Raw genomic sequence first — 20,824 nt, 5'->3', positions numbered from 1 at the left:
ACACTTTACAGGTTGCGCGCATCGCATGGCCACTCAAAGCTTTCAAACTGCTCCCCTTCAACTCTTGGCCTCATGCGCATGCAACGTGGCGGGACTTGCATGAAAGGAAGAAGCTTGAAAGGGACTAATGTGCCCTCTCACATGTGTCAGGAGGGGTAGGGAAGCAACCGTGCTGTTTGGATGGAGTCATGTTTTATTGTCTTTAACATCATTGCTAAACTTAAACCGTCCTCCCGCACTAAAGACCCCCTCCCTGCTAACCTTGTCCAAGACCTAAAGCACATCATTGCCCCCCTCCTGGACCTCTATCATCAACACCTCCCTTGCCATGGGTTGCGTCAATATTTCCCTTCAACTTGGGCAAATCACTCCCATTCTTAAAAACCCTACGGCCGACCCCAATGACCTTAACAATCTCCGCCCCATCTCTAATCTCCCCGTTCTTTCCAAAACCCTCAAAGTGTGTCCAGCTCCAATTAGATAAACACATCGAAAACTTCAACCTACTGGACCCCCTACAGTCAGGCTTCAGGAAAGGTTGCAGCACCGAAACTGCCATGCTTAACACTGTCGATGACATCCACCTACTGGGCCCCCTACAGCCAGGCTTCAGGAAAGGCTGCAGCACCGAAACTGCCATGCTTAACACTGTCGATGACATCCACCTACTGGACCCCCTACAGCCAGGCTTCAGGAAAGGTTGCAGCACCGAAACTGCCATGCTTAACACTGTCGATGACATCCACCTACTGGACCCCCTACAGCCAGGCTTCAGGAAAGGCTGCAGCACCGAAACTGCCATGCTTAACACTGTCGATGACATCCACCTACTGGGCCCCCTACAGCCAGGCTTCAGGAAAGGCTGCAGCACCGAAACTGCCATCCATGCTTAACATTGTCGATGACATCCACCTACTGGACCCCCTACAGCCAGGCTTCAGGAAAGGTTGCAGCACTGAAACTGCCATGCTTAACACTGTCGATGACATCCACCACTCCCTCGACAATGGCGAGACCTGCCTTCTTATCCTCCTTGATGTCTCTGCTCCGTTCCACACAGTTAACCCCTCAGCCCTTCTTAAATGTTCTCAGAGATCGCTTCGGCCTCAATGGTACTGCCCATAAATCGTTTGTCTACTATCTCCAGCACCGTACACAGCAAATTAAAATTCTCGATTGCTTATCAAACCCCACTCCGGTCTCCCTGGGAGTCCCCCAGGGATCCATTCTCTCTCGCTCTCTCTTTAACCTGTTTATGGAACCCCTCACATTCATTCTTAAACAAACGAGAATCAACTACCACCTCTATGCCGATGGTACCCAACTCTACTATAAGATCAAAACCCACGCGGACATCCTACACCTTAACAACACCCTCTCTAAGATTCAATCCTGGTTACAATTAAATTATCTCAAACTCAACTCCAAAATAACTAAAATCATTCTCATCTCCCCTAAAAACAACCCTCGCCCCATTCAAACATGGATCCCCGACCTTAATGCCCTCAACTGCACACTCTCCCTGTCCAACTCAGTAAAATCCCTTGGTATCTCCATCGATAATAGCCTAACTCTAAATGTGCGCATCAAAAATTCGGCTAAAGGAGACCTCTTCATTCTCCGTCATCTAAAGAAAATTAAGACCTTTGTTCCTTCAGATGACTTTAAATTAGTAGTTCAATCTCTGGTACTTTCACGTATTGATTATGGTAACGCCATCCACCCCGAAATCCCAAGGTCCACCTTGCTCCACTCAAATCTGTGCTCAACCTTGCAGCCAGGCTCATCACTGACTGCAAACGCTTCGACCACATCTCCCCAGCCCTCAAATCCCTTAAATGGCTCCCCGTCAAAGGCAGATCCACCTACAAAACTGCTTGCATTACTCACAAAGACCTCCATCAAAATACACAGCCATACCTCATCAATAAACTCTGCAAAGTGGGCAGCACACGACCCATGACAAGCACCAATGCTCTCCTCCTAGTCCCACCCCTACTAAAAAAGAAATCCACACAATCCCGCTCCTTCTCTGGTAATGCCCCAAACATCTGGAACTCCCTCCACAAAGACCTGCGACGCAACCCTTCCTACATCAGCTTCAAAAAAGACCTCAAAATCCACCTCCTCAATAAATATTGAGGGTCTTAGCCAGCACCCTGAATTTTCCCTCACCCCTTGCACCTTTCTGGTTCCCCCCCACGTTCCTATTGTCTCTCTCGTCCCCCCTCCCCTCCCTCTACATTCCACTCACCCAGCTTTCTCCCTTCCTCACTGCTCTTATCCACTACCTCTCATAGTCCTTCCCATCCCCCTCCCACTCCACCCTCTCCCACCAAAACTTCCCCCTCTGCTTCCCTCCCCCTTTCTCACATCTAACTTCCTAATACCTGCTGCCCTTCCTGCCCTTCTCCATCACATACCATTATACAAAATCCACTTTCATGTTATACATGTATATAGCCCTCGCTCTATCTATCTAACTATTTTATATGTGTAAATTCTGGACGTTTCTATTTAGTTTACTTGTTGGTATTCCATGCTGTTAAATTTTTGTTCTATACCATTACCATCTTCTTACGCATGTAAAGCGCTCTGATACCTCTAGGTCTAGCCAGCGCTATATAAAACCTCTCAAATAAATAAATACATTGTGAGGGTTTGTGGAATCGACAGAAGCTCTTAGTGTCACAGTCTGAGGATTAGTTGCCAAATGGCAGCATGGAAATGGATGGTGTCATTGGTGTCTATGGAAGTGTGACGGTGTCGGCTGCATCAGTTGTACTGGTGTAAAGGCTGCCGTGTGTGCCTGTTCTATTTTCTATCCTATGCCTAATTTCAGCATCATTTATCTCTTTTTAGAAAGCGTGACATTCTTAGCCATGCACAGGGATGTTTGGATCATATGTGCTTACTATGTAGGATGACATATGTATTGCGTTCAGCCAGGGATGTTGCCATAATGTCATGGACGCTCACTGTAGCAGCTAGCATTTTTTATTTTATTTTTTAGTTATGGAGAGTATCATTAATATGTGAATCGAGATGACACGTTTACCGCCATATTGTTTAGTCTTGTTGATACTTTCATGCTGCAAGTTCAGCTTTGTTTTATGAATAGAAAGATATGATTGGCCATTAGAAACTATGGAAACCAGGCATTTGACCTTAGGTTAGAGGGACTTGGACTAGGACCATCACGCCAGAGGTCACACCAGAGGTCACACCGGTTTGCCGCGCTAACCCGCCCCTGGACATTTGACCTCTCAATTCAAAGTCCCACAGGATGAGGCGTAACATGTGACTTAACGCCATCGTCTTACTGCACATTTTACCCTGCTTTTTCAGTACTATCTTCAGGAATTCTGTGGGTAAATTCATGGCTTTCTGCCTTGTTTGTGCACAACTCAGAATCCAGATTTAGGCAAAACCACCCTCTGCACCCAGCCTTCAGTTCGCCAAGGAGCTTGAGACAGAAAACAGTCTGCATCAGGTGACTAGAGGGGGTTATCTCCCTATAATGTGCTACACAAGTGCTGTCCCCTCAGTTACAGGCCTGAGGTGGTGGCCCTATGGGTGCTGCCCATTGGATTCACACTCTGTTTTGGAGCCCTGTGTCCCCGGAGCATAAGTGCCCAGCTTGGACTTCTTCTGAGGCACCTTTCATGCAGAGGCTCTTCTCTGTAGAAGAATGTGACCCTGAAGAGCACTGGAGCACATTATGCAAATACAGTCTATACCAAAGGCTTCACCAGTTTACAGCAGGCATACAGAGAAGGTGACTGCAATAAAGACATAGGGGGGTGACATACATAGGCTTTTAACACCGTGTAGAAAGTTGAACGAAAGTTGTATGAAAACATGGCATGATGGGAAGGGTTGCTGATGGCTGCAGGGTCACCGGTGGGAGAGGGTCTTCACAGAGACCAGCCCCCCCTCCTCTCTGCTAGGTGGCTTGCTGTGTGGTCACAGGTGTTGCACAGGTAGCCTCAGGGGCTATTTGTGGAGTCATGGGATCAGATTTGTGACTTCCCTCAAATACACTTGCCAAATGCAAAAAGTTAGTAGAAAGGTCAATAGTTTTGTCTCTCTGCTCTCAAGAGTCGTGACTGATAGCTAAATCATTCCACTCTTAAGGTAGAAATCCAAAGAGGGCGATACATGGAAAGATTGCCACCTTCCTTTCCACCATGGCCACGTCTCCAGCAGGATGCCAGGAGAATGCATACTTTTCCTGCCTTTCATTGCATACAAGGCTCCTCGTTCCAAGATCACTGAGTCGTACCTCGGGTTTTCACATGTTCGCTGATGATACCCAGCTGCACCCGAAGCTGCAGGACGGGTTACGTGACCATACCTAGCGAGGAGCAAGACTGGGTGCAGCGAAGCCAGCTCAGCCTCAGTGAGGGAGTCTGCGTGAGGGTCCGACTCCCGTGTCCATTATTCTTATTGGCTTGGACCACCTTGGGAAGAGCTTCAGTGCTTGAACTGCGGTCACACTTGACTCAGAGGAGAAGTTGATGTACGGCCTTCAAAGGGTGGTCAAAAGAGTCTTCCAGCATCCATATACACGAGGAAGAATGTTACCCTCACTGGCCCTCCAACAGTGTGGGGCACTGTACTGATGACTACACTAGGCTACTAGTTAAAAGAATCGAGGGTGTGCGAAGGGCAACAAATCATGCTGCACGCCTCACTTTAAGACCGCGTCACGCAGCTCACATGACCCCTGCACTGAACACTCTACACTTGCCACCGATAAAAGAGCGAACACACTTGAGACCTGCACCGGTGGGTTCAAGCTCACCTAAATAACATCTTCAAAAAATATCTGCCGAACAAATGCGTCTGAACCTGCAGCAGACCTAACCTGCCAAACATAAGCCACTAAGTAGGGGGTTCCTGCACTCTTAAGCCACCACTGTTTCCAAAACCCCATCCATCCAGCTCAACCCCACAGAGGATTTACTGTTTGGAAATCCACTCGTTGTCGACGGGTGTCCAGCCCCCAGCATTCTCACTCATGATGTTAGGATCACTTGTTTCTAGACTGCCTTCTTCCCACCAAAACCTTTCAGATGACAGTCTGGCTGGGTCTGGTGGCTCAGTGGACTCATGCTTCCACTGCAGGGGCCTGTGTTCGACCTCATGGTCACAGGTTCAAATCCTGGCGGGTCCACTCAGCCTTTCATCCATCTGAGGTCGATAAAATGAGTACCATTGAGTTGGGTAACAATAAACATCTGTTATTCAGCGCCAAGATACCTACGGGTGAACGTGCGCTTTACAAATACTTGTGTAATGTATGTAGCGACAAAAATATATCAAATAAATACAATAGAATAAATAGCTATTAATCCCTGGCAGAGAGCATAATTATATGAATAGGGACATTCATATCCAGAGAAAGCAAGAACTCTCCACATGCTCCAACTTCAGACGCAAACTCTACAAGTCTGTATTCCCATCAGCCCCAAACTATGCAACTTTCCTTCCACCCTGGATCCAAGCCCCCCCCCCACTTATCCTTCCCCCCGGCATTTCAGCAGGCCTTGTGCCGTTTGATACATACAACGTTGCAGGACTTCGAGGATCTGTGCCTTGTAAACCACAAAACTGTTCAGCTCAGCAAACTCCACCACCTTGACTTTGTATCCTGAAAGGAGAGTTTTGGGGTTAGTAAAGATGGGCTTTGGGACGTGGTCAATTACAATTCACTTATTTCAACATTGCAAGAAAACCAGGAGGTGTCATGATATGATGGTGCCTCTGAAAGACTGTTTGTGGTACAGAGTCACCCACGTCAGGTCTCTGAAAGAGCATTAGTCCTGGGAGCTTACAAGCACTTCCTGGATCCACCCAATACATCCCTCTGTGTATTCATGTAACCAGTGCTTAATTTGAGCCAGTGGTTGCTGGTGGGGACACTGGCACCTATTTTTAGGGACTAGCACTTATTTTCCTACCTCAGACATTTACTAAGAGCAACAGAGGGAAAACCACCAAAATCAGAGAAACGGAAGAAGAGAAGTATGGAAAAACCATCACAAAGAGAGAAAGCAGGAAGCTGCAAGGATGAGATAAAGGTGCAGCAGTGTCTGGCAGTGGAGTAAAGAGGCATGAGGTGGAGATAGGACTAACATCCTATTCAGGCTTTTGCGCAGAACTACGGGCACCAGCACTCTTTCTTTTACAAATTAAGCACTGCTTGGAGTCAATATGTTATGTATACACATTACAGACAAGCAAAGGTCGTTTAATCTCCTTTATAGTGTCTTACAATCTGCTGAAAGCCTCTGTGTAAGGGCCTGAGCCCCTCAGCCTCACACGGACCCTAAAGCTGGCTTTAACAGACCCTCACTCAGTCATTCATATTACAGGGACTCCAGAGGCTCCAGTCTAAGGGGCATCCTCACACGGACCCTAAAGCTGGCTTTAACAGACCCTCACTCAGTCATTCATATTACAGGGACTCCAGAGGCTCCAGTCTAAGGGGCATCCTCACACAGACCCTAAAACTGGCTTTAACAGACCCTCACTCAGTCATTCATATTACAGGGATTCCAGAGGCTCCAGTCTAAGGGGCATCCTCACACAGACCCTAAAGCTGGCTTTAACAGAACCTCACTCAGTCATTCATATTACAGGGACTCCAGAGGCTCCAGTCTAAGGGGCATCCTCACACGGACCCTAAAGATGGCTTTAACAGACCCTCACTCAGTCATTCATATTACAGGGACTCCAGAGGCTCCAGTCTAAGGGGCATCCTCACACGGACCCTAAAGATGGCTTTAACAGACCCTCACTCAGTCATTCATATTACAGGGACTCCAGTGGCTCCAGTCTAAGGGGCATCCGCACACGGACCCTAAAGATGGCTTTACCAGACCCTCTCTCAGTCATTCCTATTACAGGGACTCCAGAGGCTCCAGTCTAAGGGGCATCCTCACACGGACCCTAAAGCTGGCTTTAACAGACCCTCACTCAGTCATTCATATTACAGGGACTCCAGAGGCTCCAGTCTAAGGGGCATCCTCACACGGACCCTAAAGCTGGCTTTAACAGACCCTCACTCAGTCATTCATATTACAGGGACTCCAGAGGCTCGAGTCTAAGGGGCATCCTCACACGGACCCTAAAGCTGGCTTTAACAGACCCTCACTCAGTCATTCATATTACAGGGACTCCAGAGGATCCAGTCTAAGGGGCATCCTCACACGGACCCTAAAACTGGCTTTAACAGACCCTCACTCAGTCATTCATATTACAGGGACTCCAGAGACTCCAGTCTAAGGGGCATCCTCACACGGACCCTAAAGCTGGCTTTAACAGACCCTCACTCAGTCATTCATATTACAGGGACTCCAGAGGCTCCAGTCTAAGGGGCATCCTCACACGGACCCTAAAGCTGGCTTTAACAGACCCTCACTCAGTCATTCATATTAAAGGGACTCCAGAGGCTCCAGTCTAAGGGGCATCCTCACACGGACCCTAAAGCTGGCTTTAACAGAACCTCACTCAGTCATTCATATTACAGGGACTCCAGAGGCTCCAGTCTAAGGGGCATCCTCACACGGACCCTAAAGCTGGCTTTAACAGACCCTCACTCAGTCATTCATATTACAGGGACTCCAGAGGCTCGAGTCTAAGGGGCATCCTCACACGGACCCTAAAGATGGCTTTAACAGACCCTCACTCAGTCATTCATATTACAGGGACTCCAGAGGCTCCAGTCTAAGGGGCATCCTCACACGGACCCTAAAGATGGCTTTAACAGACCCTCACTCAGTCATTCATATTACAGGGACTCCAGAGGCTCCAGTCTAAGGGGCATCCTCACACGGACCCTAAAGCTGGCTTTAACAGACCCTCATTCAGTCATTCATATTACAGGGACTCCAGAGGCTCGAGTCTAAGGGGCATCCTCACACGGACCCTAAAGCTGGCTTTAACAAACCCTCACTCAGTCATTCATATTACAGGGACTCCAGAGGCTCCAGTCTAAGGGGCATCCTCACACGGACCCTAAAGCTGGCTTTAACAGACCCTCACTCAGTCATTCATATTACAGGGACTCCAGAGGCTCCAGTCTAAGGGGCATCCTCACACGGACCCTAAAGCTGGCTTTAACAGACCCTCACTCAGTCATTCATATTACAGGGACTCCAGAGGCTCCAGTCTAAGTGGCATCCTCACACGGACCCTAAAGATGGCTTTAACAGACCCTCACTCAGTCATTCATATTACAGGGACTCCAGAGGCTCCAGTCTAAGGGGCATCCTCACACGGACCCTAAAGCTGGCTTTAACAGACCCTCACTCAGTCATTCATATTACAGGGACTCCAGAGGCTCCAGTCTAAGTGGCATCCTCACACGACCCTAAAGATGGCTTTAACAGACCCTCACTCAGTCATTCATATTACAGGGACTCCAGAGGCTCCAGTCTAAGGGGCATCCTCACACGGACCCTAAAGATGGCTTTAACAGACCCTCACTCAGTCATTCATATTACAGGGACTCCAGAGGCTCCAGTCTAAGGGGCATCCTCACACGGACCCTAAAGATGGCTTTAACAGACCCTCACTCAGTCATTCATATTACAGGGACTCCAGAGGCTCCAGTCTAAGGGGCATCCTCACACGGACCCTAAAGCTGGCTTTAACAGACCCTCAGTCAGTCATTCATATTACAGGGACTCCAGAGGCTCCAGTCTAAGGGGCATCCTCACACGGACCCTAAAGCTGGCTTTAACAGACCCTCACTCAGTCATTCATATTACAGGGACTCCAGAGGCTCCAGTCTAAGGGGCATCCTCACACGGACCCTAAAGCTGACTTTAACAGACCCTCACTCAGTCATTCATATTACAGGGACTCCAGAGGCTCCAGTCTAAGTGGCATCCTCACACGGACCCTAAAGATGGCTTTAACAGACCCTCACTCAGTCATTCATATTACAGGGACTCCAGAGGCTCCAGTCTAAGGGGCATCCTCACACGGACCCTAAAGCTGGCTTTAACAGACCCTCACTCAGTCATTCATATTACAGGGACTCCAGAGGCTCCAGTCTAAGGGGCATCCTCACACGGACCCTAAGGATGGCTTTAACAGACCCTCACTCAGTCATTCATATTACAGGGACTCCAGAGGCTCCAGTCTAAGGGGCATCCTCACACGGACCCTAAAGATGGCTTTAACAGACCCTCACTCAGTCATTCATATTACAGGGACTCCAGAGGCTCCAGTCTAAGTGGCATCCTCACACGGACCCTAAAGATGGCTTTAACAGACCCTCACTCAGTCATTCATATTACAGGGACTCCAGAGGCTCCAGTCTAAGGGGCATCCTCACACGGACCCTAAAGCTGGCTTTAACAGACCCTCACTCAGTCATTCATATTACAGGGACTCCAGAGGCTCCAGTCTAAGGGGCATCCTCACACGGACCCTAAGGATGGCTTTAACAGACCCTCACTCAGTCATTCATATTACAGGGACTCCAGAGGCTCCAGTCTAAGGGGCATCCTCACACGGACCCTAAAGCTGGCTTTAACAGACCCTCACTCAGTCATTCATATTACAGGGACTCCAGAGGCTCCAGTCTAAGTGGCATCCTCACACGGACCCTAAAGATGGCTTTAACAGACCCTCACTCAGTCATTCATATTACAGGGACTCCAGAGGCTCCAGTCTAAGTGGCATCCTCACACGGACCCTAAAGATGGCTTTAACAGACCCTCACTCAGTCATTCATATTACAGGGACTCCAGAGGCTCCAGTCTAAGGGGCATCCTCACACGGACCCTAAAGATGGCTTTAACAGACCCTCACTCAGTCATTCATATTACAGGGACTCCAGAGGCTCCAGTCTAAGGGGCATCCTCACACGGACCCTAAAGCTGGCTTTAACAGAACCTCACTCAGTCATTCATATTACAGGGACTCCAGAGGCTCCAGTCTAAGGGGCATCCTCACACGGACCCTAAAGATGGCTTTAACAGACCCTCACTCAGTCATTCATATTACAGGGACTCCAGAGGCTCCAGTCTAAGGGGCATCCTCACACGGACCCTAAAGCTGGCTTTAACAGAACCTCACTCAGTCATTCATATTACAGGGACTCCAGAGGCTCCGGTCTAAGGGGCATATTTGGAAAAATAATCCCACAGTGCTGCAAGCCACCGTGCTGCGCTGAGCTACAGGAAAAGGGCAGGAAAGCGCTGCATTTAACATTATATGGCTCTTTCCCTGCGCTAGCTCACAATGTGCTGACTGCCGCCAATCCACGCATTGTAAGCAGGATTGTTTTTGTGCAGGAAGGAGCGCCTTCCCGCACAAAAACAATCCTTCGAGGTAATTTCCTCTTTCTATGTGTGCTGCAGAATAATGATATTTCGCCTTGTTACGCCTCCCCTGGCAGCGCGAAGCATTCTGACCCATTCCCAGGTCTACCAATAATGTTAAATCTGGGAATGCACCGAAATCTATGGGTGAATGCGTAGGAACACCTGCGCTCCACCCAGGGATCGCCTCCCTGGGGCAGAGTAACGCAATGCAGCGACTCTAGATGTATCAAGTCACACAGGGCCACACAAGGTGGCTTGATAAATCTAACTTATGAGCTGCGTCGCTCTTGCGCCCCGTTTCGTGGCACAAGGTTGATTCAACTCTGATAAATTTGGCTCCAACTGTTCTCCAAATCCAATCTCTGTTTCTCTTAGCCTACCCGTTACCCATCCTTCCCACTCACTTACCATACTTGACTCTGGGGCTGTAACAGGCATGGTTGTGTCGGGGGTCCACGTCATCTTCTATGCTCAAAGTCATAGTCTTTTTAGGACAGGGGCCTTTAAAATAAACACAAAGCCTTCATAAGTCATGTTCTGACCCAAGTACAACAAGTTAATGACTTTGCCATGAAGGTTAAGGATCATATTTTTGACTCATGGCTTGCTATCAGTGTACAGATTGATGCTCTGACCGACCTTTCCATCATCTGGTTAGATCATCTTGACCTTAGTTTCTACATCAGCTTTCCACACCCAAGGATAAAGGGAAATATCTTATACTGTATTTTGTCACCTCTAGAAGTGTATCCATCAATCAACTTAAAACGGTATTTCTGGAGTTACTAGAAAAAGTAGGCAGAAGATGCCCATTCATCAAAGTCTCCGGCATAATCTCATATATCCCAAAATACCCCATGGAACCCAGGCCCATTCTGAGTCCCCCCCAGTAAATTGTTTTTACCCCTCCATTATGAGTTGCCCAGGCTGGGATGGGGAACAGCACCTGGCTCCAGTTTTAATAGACATTTTGTGTATCATTGCCCAATTTTCCAGAGTTAATGATTTCAGGTAACACCACAAGTCCGCGCAGAAAGTTAGCGCAACTCCACATCTGGATTCAGGTAGTTTTGCCTTAGTACGGATTTATCAAGAAACTCACAATGACAACTGTGTTCTAAATATTTTGCACCTGGGTGTATATCACAATATAGGCCAGCACATTTATCGACTCAACGAGGTTGACTTTCACTTATCATCAAGGTATGCTATGCACGGGGAAGTATATATTTACTATTAATTCCACACCAGCTTATCTTGACGATATTGTGCAAGTCCATACTATGGGGTCAATAGAAGTGCAGGTCATTATTTAAACTTCAGTATTATGGCAGCGTACTGCCGAACCCTAATTAACCGATGACAACTGCCATACTGTAATCAACCGCCCTCACCTACCGTACCGTACTCTAATTAACCAACGTCAACTGCCAAACCCTAATTAACCGATGTCAACTGCAATACTGTAATCAACCGCCCTCACCTACCGTACCGTACTCTAATTAACCAACGTCAACTGCCAAACCCTAATTAACCGATGTCAACTGCAATACTGTAATCAACTGCCCTCACCTACCATACCGTACTCTAATTAACCAACGTCAACTGCCGAACCCTAATCAACCAACGTCAACTGCTGCACCCTAATCAACCGATGTCAACTGCTGCACCCATATCAACCGAAGTCAACTGTTGCTCCCTAATCAACCAAAGTCAACTGCTGAACCCTAATTAAGTGACATCAACTGCCATACCCTAATCAACCGACATAAACAGCTGTACCCTAATTAGCTAACGTCAACTGCCTTACCCAATTAACCAACAACTGCTGTACCCTAATCAACTGACCTGAATCTACACATACTAGTGTTGAGGCTTCGACACTTTCAGACCTCTCTATAAACAACTTTGAAATAATTGTACATGTTTTGGGCACTACTAAACTCCAGAATGTTCACATTTCCTGGACATATGCTAACCTCTGTGGTTATGCACATACCATTTTATGGCCATAATCAAGACGGGACTTCATGTACGTCTCCGACTAGAAAAGGACGATCATTGTCTCGGCATGACGGGAAATTGCATTGGCCCAAAGCGGAAGACCGGATAAAGGTTCAAATGTCTCAGCCTGATTCATCTATAAAGTCATTGTATATCACAAAAACCATACTCGGGTTTAAGCACATAAGAGACAGCTGGATTAGCCCTCTCACACCGGCCCAGAGCCAACTGGCCATATACAGAGGTAAAGGTTTTTAAGTCGGAAAGTCGAAGGCCTGAAACACATCCTATGTCCACCTGTGCCAAGAACTGCCTAACTAACCTTACAAGCAAAACAAAGGAGGATGCCAATGCTGATAACCAATTAGAAAAATGAATAAGTCGCGGAAGAAAATTTCAAACAACCACGTCTGTACTAATTAATAGTATGTATTCCAATAACATCTTTTTTTGTATATATTACTCAAATGAATCTTGTTAAAGAATTTTTTTTTTCAATACAAAAATGAAAAAGTAACACCACAACAATTTTTTGACAAAGAAACATATAAAAACCATACAATTGACACCAATGATTGTACTGTCGGTATAGCCGATGTACTAACTTACGAACACATTCATACACCACTCCTCATTCATCAAAGAACACTCATTCAGACAAACTGCCTTTGGTTACCTACTGACCACAATTTGAATGAACCAAAGGACTGTCCAAACCTAGTAAAATGTTGATCGATTCAGTTTAAATGTGCATGTCATCTATTGAGGCAATCGTTTTACAATTGAGCAAAATAATTCTTGGGATGCACCAAATTGATCACATTACACCAGTGTTTGGTATCACAACAGAAAAAGGGTTGACGCATTTCGAACCCCTATTTCTTTAAACAAAGGGGTTCTCCTCGGGACCAAGACACGAAGTGGCAGCGCATTTATAGATGCCCTTCCTTTATTCACAAGTAGACGATATACAGTGATGAAAATTGGGTAACTGCCTCCGTTGGTTTGTTTATGCCACGTACTTGAGCGGGAGCGTATCGCTCCGTGCTTACTGGTGCTTCAACAGGCGGTATCTCGGCTGTCTGCAAATTTCTGGTCAGTAGGTAACCAAAGGCAGTTTGTCTGAATGAGTGTTCTTTGAGGAATGAGGAGTGGTGTATGAATGTGTTCGTAAGTTAGTACATCGGCTATACCGACAGTACAATCATTGGTGTCAACTGTATGCTTTTTATATGTTTCTTTGTCAAAAAATTGTTGTGGTGTTTCTTTTTTCATTTTTGTATTAAAAAAATAAAAAATAAAAAAACAATTTTTCTTTCACAAGATTCATTTGAATAATATATACAAAAAAAGATGTTATTGGAATAAATACTATTAATTAGTACAGACGTGGTTGTTTGAAATTTTCATCCGCGACTTATTCATTTTGCTAATTGGTTATCAGCATTGGCATCCTCCTTTGTTTTGCTTGTGTTTGGGCTCAGCCTTGCTGGTTCAAGCCACACCCATTCTTGTATCTAACTAACCTTACAGCATTGTCCAAGACTTTTCAGTTTGTCCTGTAATATTCTCCTGAAGCATGAAAGCACATCAGCTAAAAACGCATATATTAAATATAAAACTCATTTATGAGCACCGATGAGCTCTGGGCAAGTCCCTGGGATAGGGTGCAGCCTCCCCCTCTCAGGGTGGATTAGGGTTCTAAGTTCTCAATGTGCATCTGCTTCACTATTGTCCAATGCCTTGTACATTTCATGTGTAGAACTTAGGCAACTGGGATTTCAGAAAAACTCTCTTCAAAGAACTGTGGCATAGATAATAGAGACAATGTTTCCCAGATGAATGGCAAAAAGACGTGTGAGGCACTGCCGACAGGATTTTGTTGTTTGTGAACCAGAGAGAGGGTATGTTTGGGTGTGCACAGGCCACTTTCATCTTTATAGCCAACGGTAGTATTTACAATGCCATCCTGACCAGCACCTCGCCTGACTTGATGAAAAAAATGACTCCAAAATGACAAAAATCCAATAAGGGGAACCAGAAATGTAGGTTTTTTAAGTTTTGTATCAAAGCAGCGCCAACAAGTGCAAAGCGCCAACTGCAGCAACGGTTCACACTACGCTGAGGCAAGAGTTACGTTTTCAGGCTACCCACGATGGAGTGCAAATCAGATACAAGGGCCAAGTTCATCACAGTGGAAAAGTTATCTCCCAATGTCAATAGCCTTCAATGGAAGCAGGCAGCTTGCTGGCGCCAAGAGAAGGGGTCTTGAGGTCAATGCAGTAAAAGCTCAAGTGCATGAAGTTCAAGTCTTGGCACCCCTAAGGTCATTAACATCAATCGAGTCTCCTTGAATGGCAGTGCCAACAAAACTGTGGCTGAGAACCAAGGAAGGCTTCAGCCTCAATGGATTCTGTCGTAGAAAGAAGAACATAGCGGGAGATAAGGCAAAGTCAGGCACGCTGGCGATGCACTCTTGGCAGATCAGCTGGCAGTTTGGTTCCAGTCCACCCATGGTTTTCCAGGCATAAAGTTAGCAAAATGTTTCTAAGCCCCCAGAGTTTAGGGTTAGGCAGGAGGAGTACACTCTGACACCAGTCAAGGGTTTCAGCACCTCACTAACAGAGCTTAGTGGTCAGGAATCACTCTACAGACGCCACCAGCAGTGTACAGGGCAGGTCCAGTGGAAACAAGTCAGTTGCGCACTTCTAGGAAGGTTGGCTTCTTTCAACTTCAGTGTCCCTGTAGCTTAACAAGAGGCCAGCCAACTGACCCATCGAGTCCATGTCTTTGTCCTCGGTACACGCGGGAGCAGGTCCAGCCTTTAGGATTCTCCTCAAAGATCTCAACAGCAGGTACAGGTCTTCTTCAGTCTTCTACAGGCCAAGTAGTGTTCTGAAGATGGTGCCGAGGGGTGCACATTTGTGCCTGCACTAGCTGTGGGGGTCCTGGCTCTTCCCTAACCGATACAGAAGAAAATTCCCAGGGGTAACCATATCCACTTTTACAGACGGTCCTGAGTGCCCTACTTCAAACAATCCGACAGTGACCATTTCTACCAAAGTCCAACATGGGAGAACGTTTGCAGTGCTCTAGAGGTGTGGTGACCCCTTCTCTGTGGTCACTCAAAACTGGCCTGGCTGCCTAGGACAAAAGAGTAGGCAAGCCCAGAGGTTAGCTATATATGCTTGCGACAGGATGAGCCGCTTTGAAGTTAATGAAGTTCCTGAGCACTGCTATGATGGTCGTCCTACCAGAGGAACAGAACATCTCCCGACACTTAAGGCCTTTGTCTCAGGTCTGGGAGCAAGTTCACACCTCATCAAGGGGCTATTCAATCTTGGGTGACATCTGGAACCTCATGAAAATAGCCGTCTGCAGGCTTTAGACAGATAAAAAGGTGATTTTTTAAAAGTACCTTTAATGAAATATTTTGTACAAATCCAACTTTACCTATGATAATTGGGCTTGTAATAAACATTTTTATAAGTCCAAGAATTAATTTTGTAACTATTTCCTAAGTGGAGAAAACATTATTTCATTGCAATATTATATACCAATGCTTTTTGGTGGAATAGCTAACCATGTTACACTGAAAATAGCTTTTGGGACCCTGTCACTGTAAAGACATATTTTACATTAAACTTAAACATGAACTAATGTTATATATCGTGCACCATTCATTATTGGGCATTAAGGCATGGCACATTAGAGGTGACTAATTATTATTCATGAAGAGGGTTAATGTTGGTCAAAAGGGGTGTTTGGAGAAGGTCGAATTTACAATCTTAAAACTGCACACACAAGCTACAGTGGTAGGCCTGCAGTCATGTTTTGCACTGTCACTCTAGTATTGTCATGATGTGTGCCGCAGTCCACCAAGGACATTTAACTTGGTGGACTGCCCTTGGTCCACTTTGTACCATATACTGGGGATGTATATGTAAATTAAATATGCCAGTTAGAAGTATAGCCAACTTCTAAATGTTTTAGGGGTCAGAGCAAATGCATTGAAGCCTGGTTAGCAGAGTTCCATTGCAAAAAGCCAGTAGTATCAGTCCAAACAGGCATTTTCCTACAGTGGGAGCTTTCTTGAACAGAGGCAGGGGCTCAGTATTTGTATGCCCAGGGTGAAGCACTTCAGTGAGGACCTAAGTCTTCACCGCCACAGTGGGTAGCTGGAGGTCAAGAACCTTGACCTTCCTTCACATGACCATGGCACAGGAGGCACTCTCTTCTGTGGCATGGCCCAGAAGCAAAACAAGCCCAGTGTTTGGTGAGGTGTCCAGGCCACTGGCATCCTGAAGGTGCCTAATACCAATTGTCCTCAATATATGTTTAGGTCAATTCATCCCCAGCATCATATGCAGGGTTTTAGAATCTGTTTGGAAATAGTATTGAGGGTTTGGGCCCTCCCCCGAGGTGGAGGTGAAGTATGGGAGTCTGATGGACCTTCTCTTAAAGCAGTCATAGTGTGGAGTCTTCCCTTGCTTGGAGATACATAACTTCCCGTCACGGATGGCCTTGGGGTTTCATGAAGGCACAGTTACTGCAGGTCTTGGAGTTGTGTTCCGACCTCAGAGAGCACAGACATGCCAGTGCCAGTTTTGGATCCATGTCTGGTGGTGCAGAAATAAAGGAACAGATGTTAGTGTGCAAGAGTGGCGCCTATATGCAGTTCCGAAACGAGGAAGTTGGCACAGAGCTGCATGTTGCCACCTAATGACATGCAGAAGTACGGTCTAAAAAGTTTCTAGATCAAGTCTGATGCCTGGAGAATATTCAAACGGTGAGGAATCTGCGGTTAGAAGTATCTATCAGAATAACTTTGTTAGGCTTTGCTTGAAAGTAACATAATTAAGAATGTAGGTACAAGCAGCTACAGCTAATTCCGTTCAGCTTTTTAGTTTTATTCAATATAGACTTTAATTATTTCTGATGAACACCTGGACATGAACCAGCATTAGTGTGGTTTTCTGCATGCAGAGAAGGATGACTTACAGGGACAAAATCTGGGTCCTTGTCTTGCGAACGATAAAGGGCGATTAATAGGTCGCCCATTACAGTCTTTGGTGACTAGCTGCCTTGGTGAGTCATCATAAAACTGTTCTTTGACTGGACTGGACCCTCCCAAAATGCTTAAACCTGGATTTTGAGAAAATAATAATTGTTGGAGCTTTTGGAGAGATGAATTTCAGCATTTATGTGGCAAGAGTCTCCCATGTAAGACTGATTTACAACTTTCTCAGGTCTTTTTGTTGCAAAGTTCACAAAAGACCCATTTTGCCAACAAGGGCAGCACACATTTTATTTTCATACCGTTGTAAATGGAGCAACGTCATGAATATTCAAGGTGCAAGGCAATCAATGAGCCACAACCAAACTCACTTTATTCATTTCATCTAATGTGTGAGGTTCATACGGATCTACCTAGATCATGCTTTTCTGACCAGAGATAACCACACCAACTTGAAATCCCTCTGTTTTTAAGGTACACTGATGGACTGGATTTGTGTGGTTTTCTTGTCCAAGTTCCCTTCACCGTTGGTTTAGAAAAGTAGGTGAATTTCACAAATTTTGCAATTCAGGTTTTCTATTTGTGCCCTTTCATTATCAACCTAAAGAGGATAAAAGATTTCCAGGGGCATTTAAAGTTTGGATGCCTGACTGCCAAACTACCAATGTGACGCAAAGGTGCCCACCATATCAGCAACTTACAAACCTCTAAGGAAGAATTTCTTGCAGGTGGAGCATGGTTTTTCACCCAAGTGTAATCTTACATTGTAGAAAAAAAACATAGTCCCTCATGTCTGCTCACCATGTGACACTCCCTCTACTGTGTCACCCCCTCCTAGTACCCGTCCTGTGGTACCTCTTCTCTGTTGCATCCTGACTTTGCCCCTTCCTGTCACCTCTGTTTGGCCCATGTATATCCTGGATGTGGCTAGCACGGTAGGGGTCCATATGCAGTTCTTTAAGGCACAATATCACCAAAGCACTGGTAGTTTTAGCCTACAAATATGAGGTTTTTTAAAATGCTTTTGTCCTAGCCCTTATGATTTAAAGAAGTGATTCTGGCTTAAATGAGATCAGAAATGCTACCCTAAAGTGGGCAACCAGCCCAGCGCCTTATCAGCTGGAGTCACGTCCATCAAAAGGTTGTCACAATTGTAGAGTGAACTGTGGTTCCATCATCAGAGGTGCAGCTTTTTGCCGCTCTCAAAATAGGGAAGTGGAATGAAAAGGAGCAGAGGCAGGACATCTGCCTTTTTCTTGGATGTCCCATCTACTCTTCAAACTCTGAGTCTTTTTGCAAGCTGCAGGTTTTTTGCAGCTGGAGATGTCACCGACTGAGCTACTGTGCTGGTGCAAAGGATGGGCAGTGGCTGCTAAGCCACATTCTCCCTATCACTGTACTCTACTGCCCTGTTGAAGACAAATGCCAGTGCAAACCATTCTCAGCACTTTTCCTCCTTCAAAAACTCCAGAAACCTCACTTACCTTCCGCGCACTGACATACGTCTTCAGTGCAGAGGGCATTTACCAGCCTGCTCCCGGATGGGAGGTTGTAGAAAATATTGCACTTCCGGTCTGTAGGTGGAAATGGAGAGGTCAGTGCAGCCAAAGGACAGAAAAACATAAGCTCAGTTGCAACTAATTCCATGTCTAAATACCTAATCATGGCAAGAATACACAATGGCTTAAATCACTGGATGAGAGGGCCTCCCATGCCTGTGGACACTGATGACATCACAAGATGTGCCGGCGACCTTTATTACAAGAAGAGGGTGACATATCGTACATGTATGGAATGGACACTTTATGACAGTAACATTTCAAGACAGAGATAAGGGCAGGAAAGAAGCCTCGTGGGGCAGAGGTGTCACAAGTGCAGCTCCTAGTGGTTCTTGATGCTCACATTGGTGACAAATGGCAAGCCTGTCTGTTCCTTGCTGGCACCTGCTGGGAGGGGATAGTGCATAACAGCACCCCTGTCTTCACTACCCTGGGACATGTACCTCAGGTATGGTTTGTCTGAAAGTGCCCCAAACTTGGACGTACAGAGGCTACTGTGAAAGTATGAGGTCACAGCCCGCACGACACCCAAGGACAGCCCTACAGACAGAATAACCTGCATGAATTGGGAGTGTTTTCAGCTGGACTACTGAACCTACTGGTATATGCCGGTCATGGAAGATGCCCAAATGGGGCAAACAGGCCGTGATTCGTAGCAGGGCACACGGCTGAGCGCAATCAAGGAATTTAGCGACATAGGAAGGTCTTCCAGTAGGTCTTACCCGGCTCGTAGAAGTCGTACAGGGTGGCAGAGGCAGGTTGTAATGACCCAACCTTGACAGTCTGGGTGGCTCTAAAGCTGATGTGATCTTTTTCAGCTGGAACCTGGAGAGAGAAAGTGTTATAATACTAAGCATTAGGGTTCTAACCTCATGAAGGTAACAGCTCACAAACCTCCCCCAGAAGATGGCCAGGTCAGCAGCCTTCAGAACTACATTTGTTGTGCCGCTGATGACAGCAATAATGACTGAGCAGCAGCATGTGCACCGCCTTTAGATGGAGTGGCCAGAAACGCGCTTAGATAGGCCATTGAGAATGGCATACCAGCAGCATGGAGAAGTACATCCATACATGCCACTCATGATGGGTTATCCAGCAGCATGGAGAAGTACATTTATACATGCCACTCATGATGGGTTGACCAGCAGGATGGAGAAGTACATCTATACATGCCACTCATGATGGGTTGACCAGCAGTATGGAGAAGTACATTTATACATGCCACTCATGATGGGTTATCCAGCAGCATGGAGAAGTACATCTATACATGCCACTCATGATGGGTTGACCAGCAGCATGGAGAAGTACATCCATACATGCCACTCATGATGGGTTGACCAGCAGCATGGAGAAGTACATCCATACATGCCACTCATGATGGGTTGTCCAGCAGCATGGAGAAGTACATTTGCGGCTGAGTGGCAAGATGGCGGCTGAGTAGAGGCTGTCAGTGTGTCTCTCCCCCTCCTCCCGGACAGCCCTACAGCTTGAACGGACTCAATAAGCCCGGAATACCCGGAATACCCGCCAGCCCGGCCGGGATGATCGGGGTGGACACTACCAACTGGAAACTGAGTGGTCAGGGGTCCTCAATGCGGGAGAAACCGGAGCAGCCCAGGAGCGCCGGAGCAGCCCAGCAGCCCAGCAGCCCAGCCCTAGTCTAGCCCAGCCCAGGAGCATCGGACGTCGGACTGGTGAGCGTGCCGGGTGTACACCGATCATAGACAGTAAGAGACAATAAAAGGACGAAGGAAAAGGTTAACAAGAGCGAATGAGAGCTAATGTGAGCATTAAGATCGTACCGCGTTAAAGATGCTCGTTAAAGACCCCAATTGATGAAAGGACTAGGGAACTATCTGTCGACTTGCCCAAAGTAAGCAGAGTAGAGTAAAGGTAAA

The 20,824-nt window shown here is 46.5% G+C and overlaps 1 protein-coding gene across 1 annotated transcript in view; it reads right to left on the bottom strand.

The window, feature by feature from the left end:
- LOC146869315 (complement C4-like) overlaps positions 1-20,824 on the bottom strand; it is a 529,345-nt gene that overhangs the window by 9,341 nt on the left and 499,180 nt on the right. Inside the window, exons 37-40 of the mRNA XM_085634104.1 lie at positions 19,649-19,751; positions 18,852-18,941; positions 10,755-10,847; positions 5,573-5,656 (exon numbers count right to left, since the gene is read on the bottom strand). Coding sequence (XP_085490230.1) covers positions 5,573-5,656; positions 10,755-10,847; positions 18,852-18,941; positions 19,649-19,751 — 370 coding nt within the window. The remainder of the gene's footprint in view (positions 1-5,572; positions 5,657-10,754; positions 10,848-18,851; positions 18,942-19,648; positions 19,752-20,824) is intronic.

This window comes from Triturus cristatus, chromosome 1_1, assembly GCF_964204655.1.
Source record: "Triturus cristatus chromosome 1_1, aTriCri1.1, whole genome shotgun sequence".
In the NCBI taxonomy this organism is placed as follows: Eukaryota; Metazoa; Chordata; class Amphibia; order Caudata; family Salamandridae; genus Triturus; species Triturus cristatus.
The sequence above is the reverse complement of the archived record's forward strand: the minus strand, read 5'-3'. Positions and strand labels throughout refer to the sequence as shown.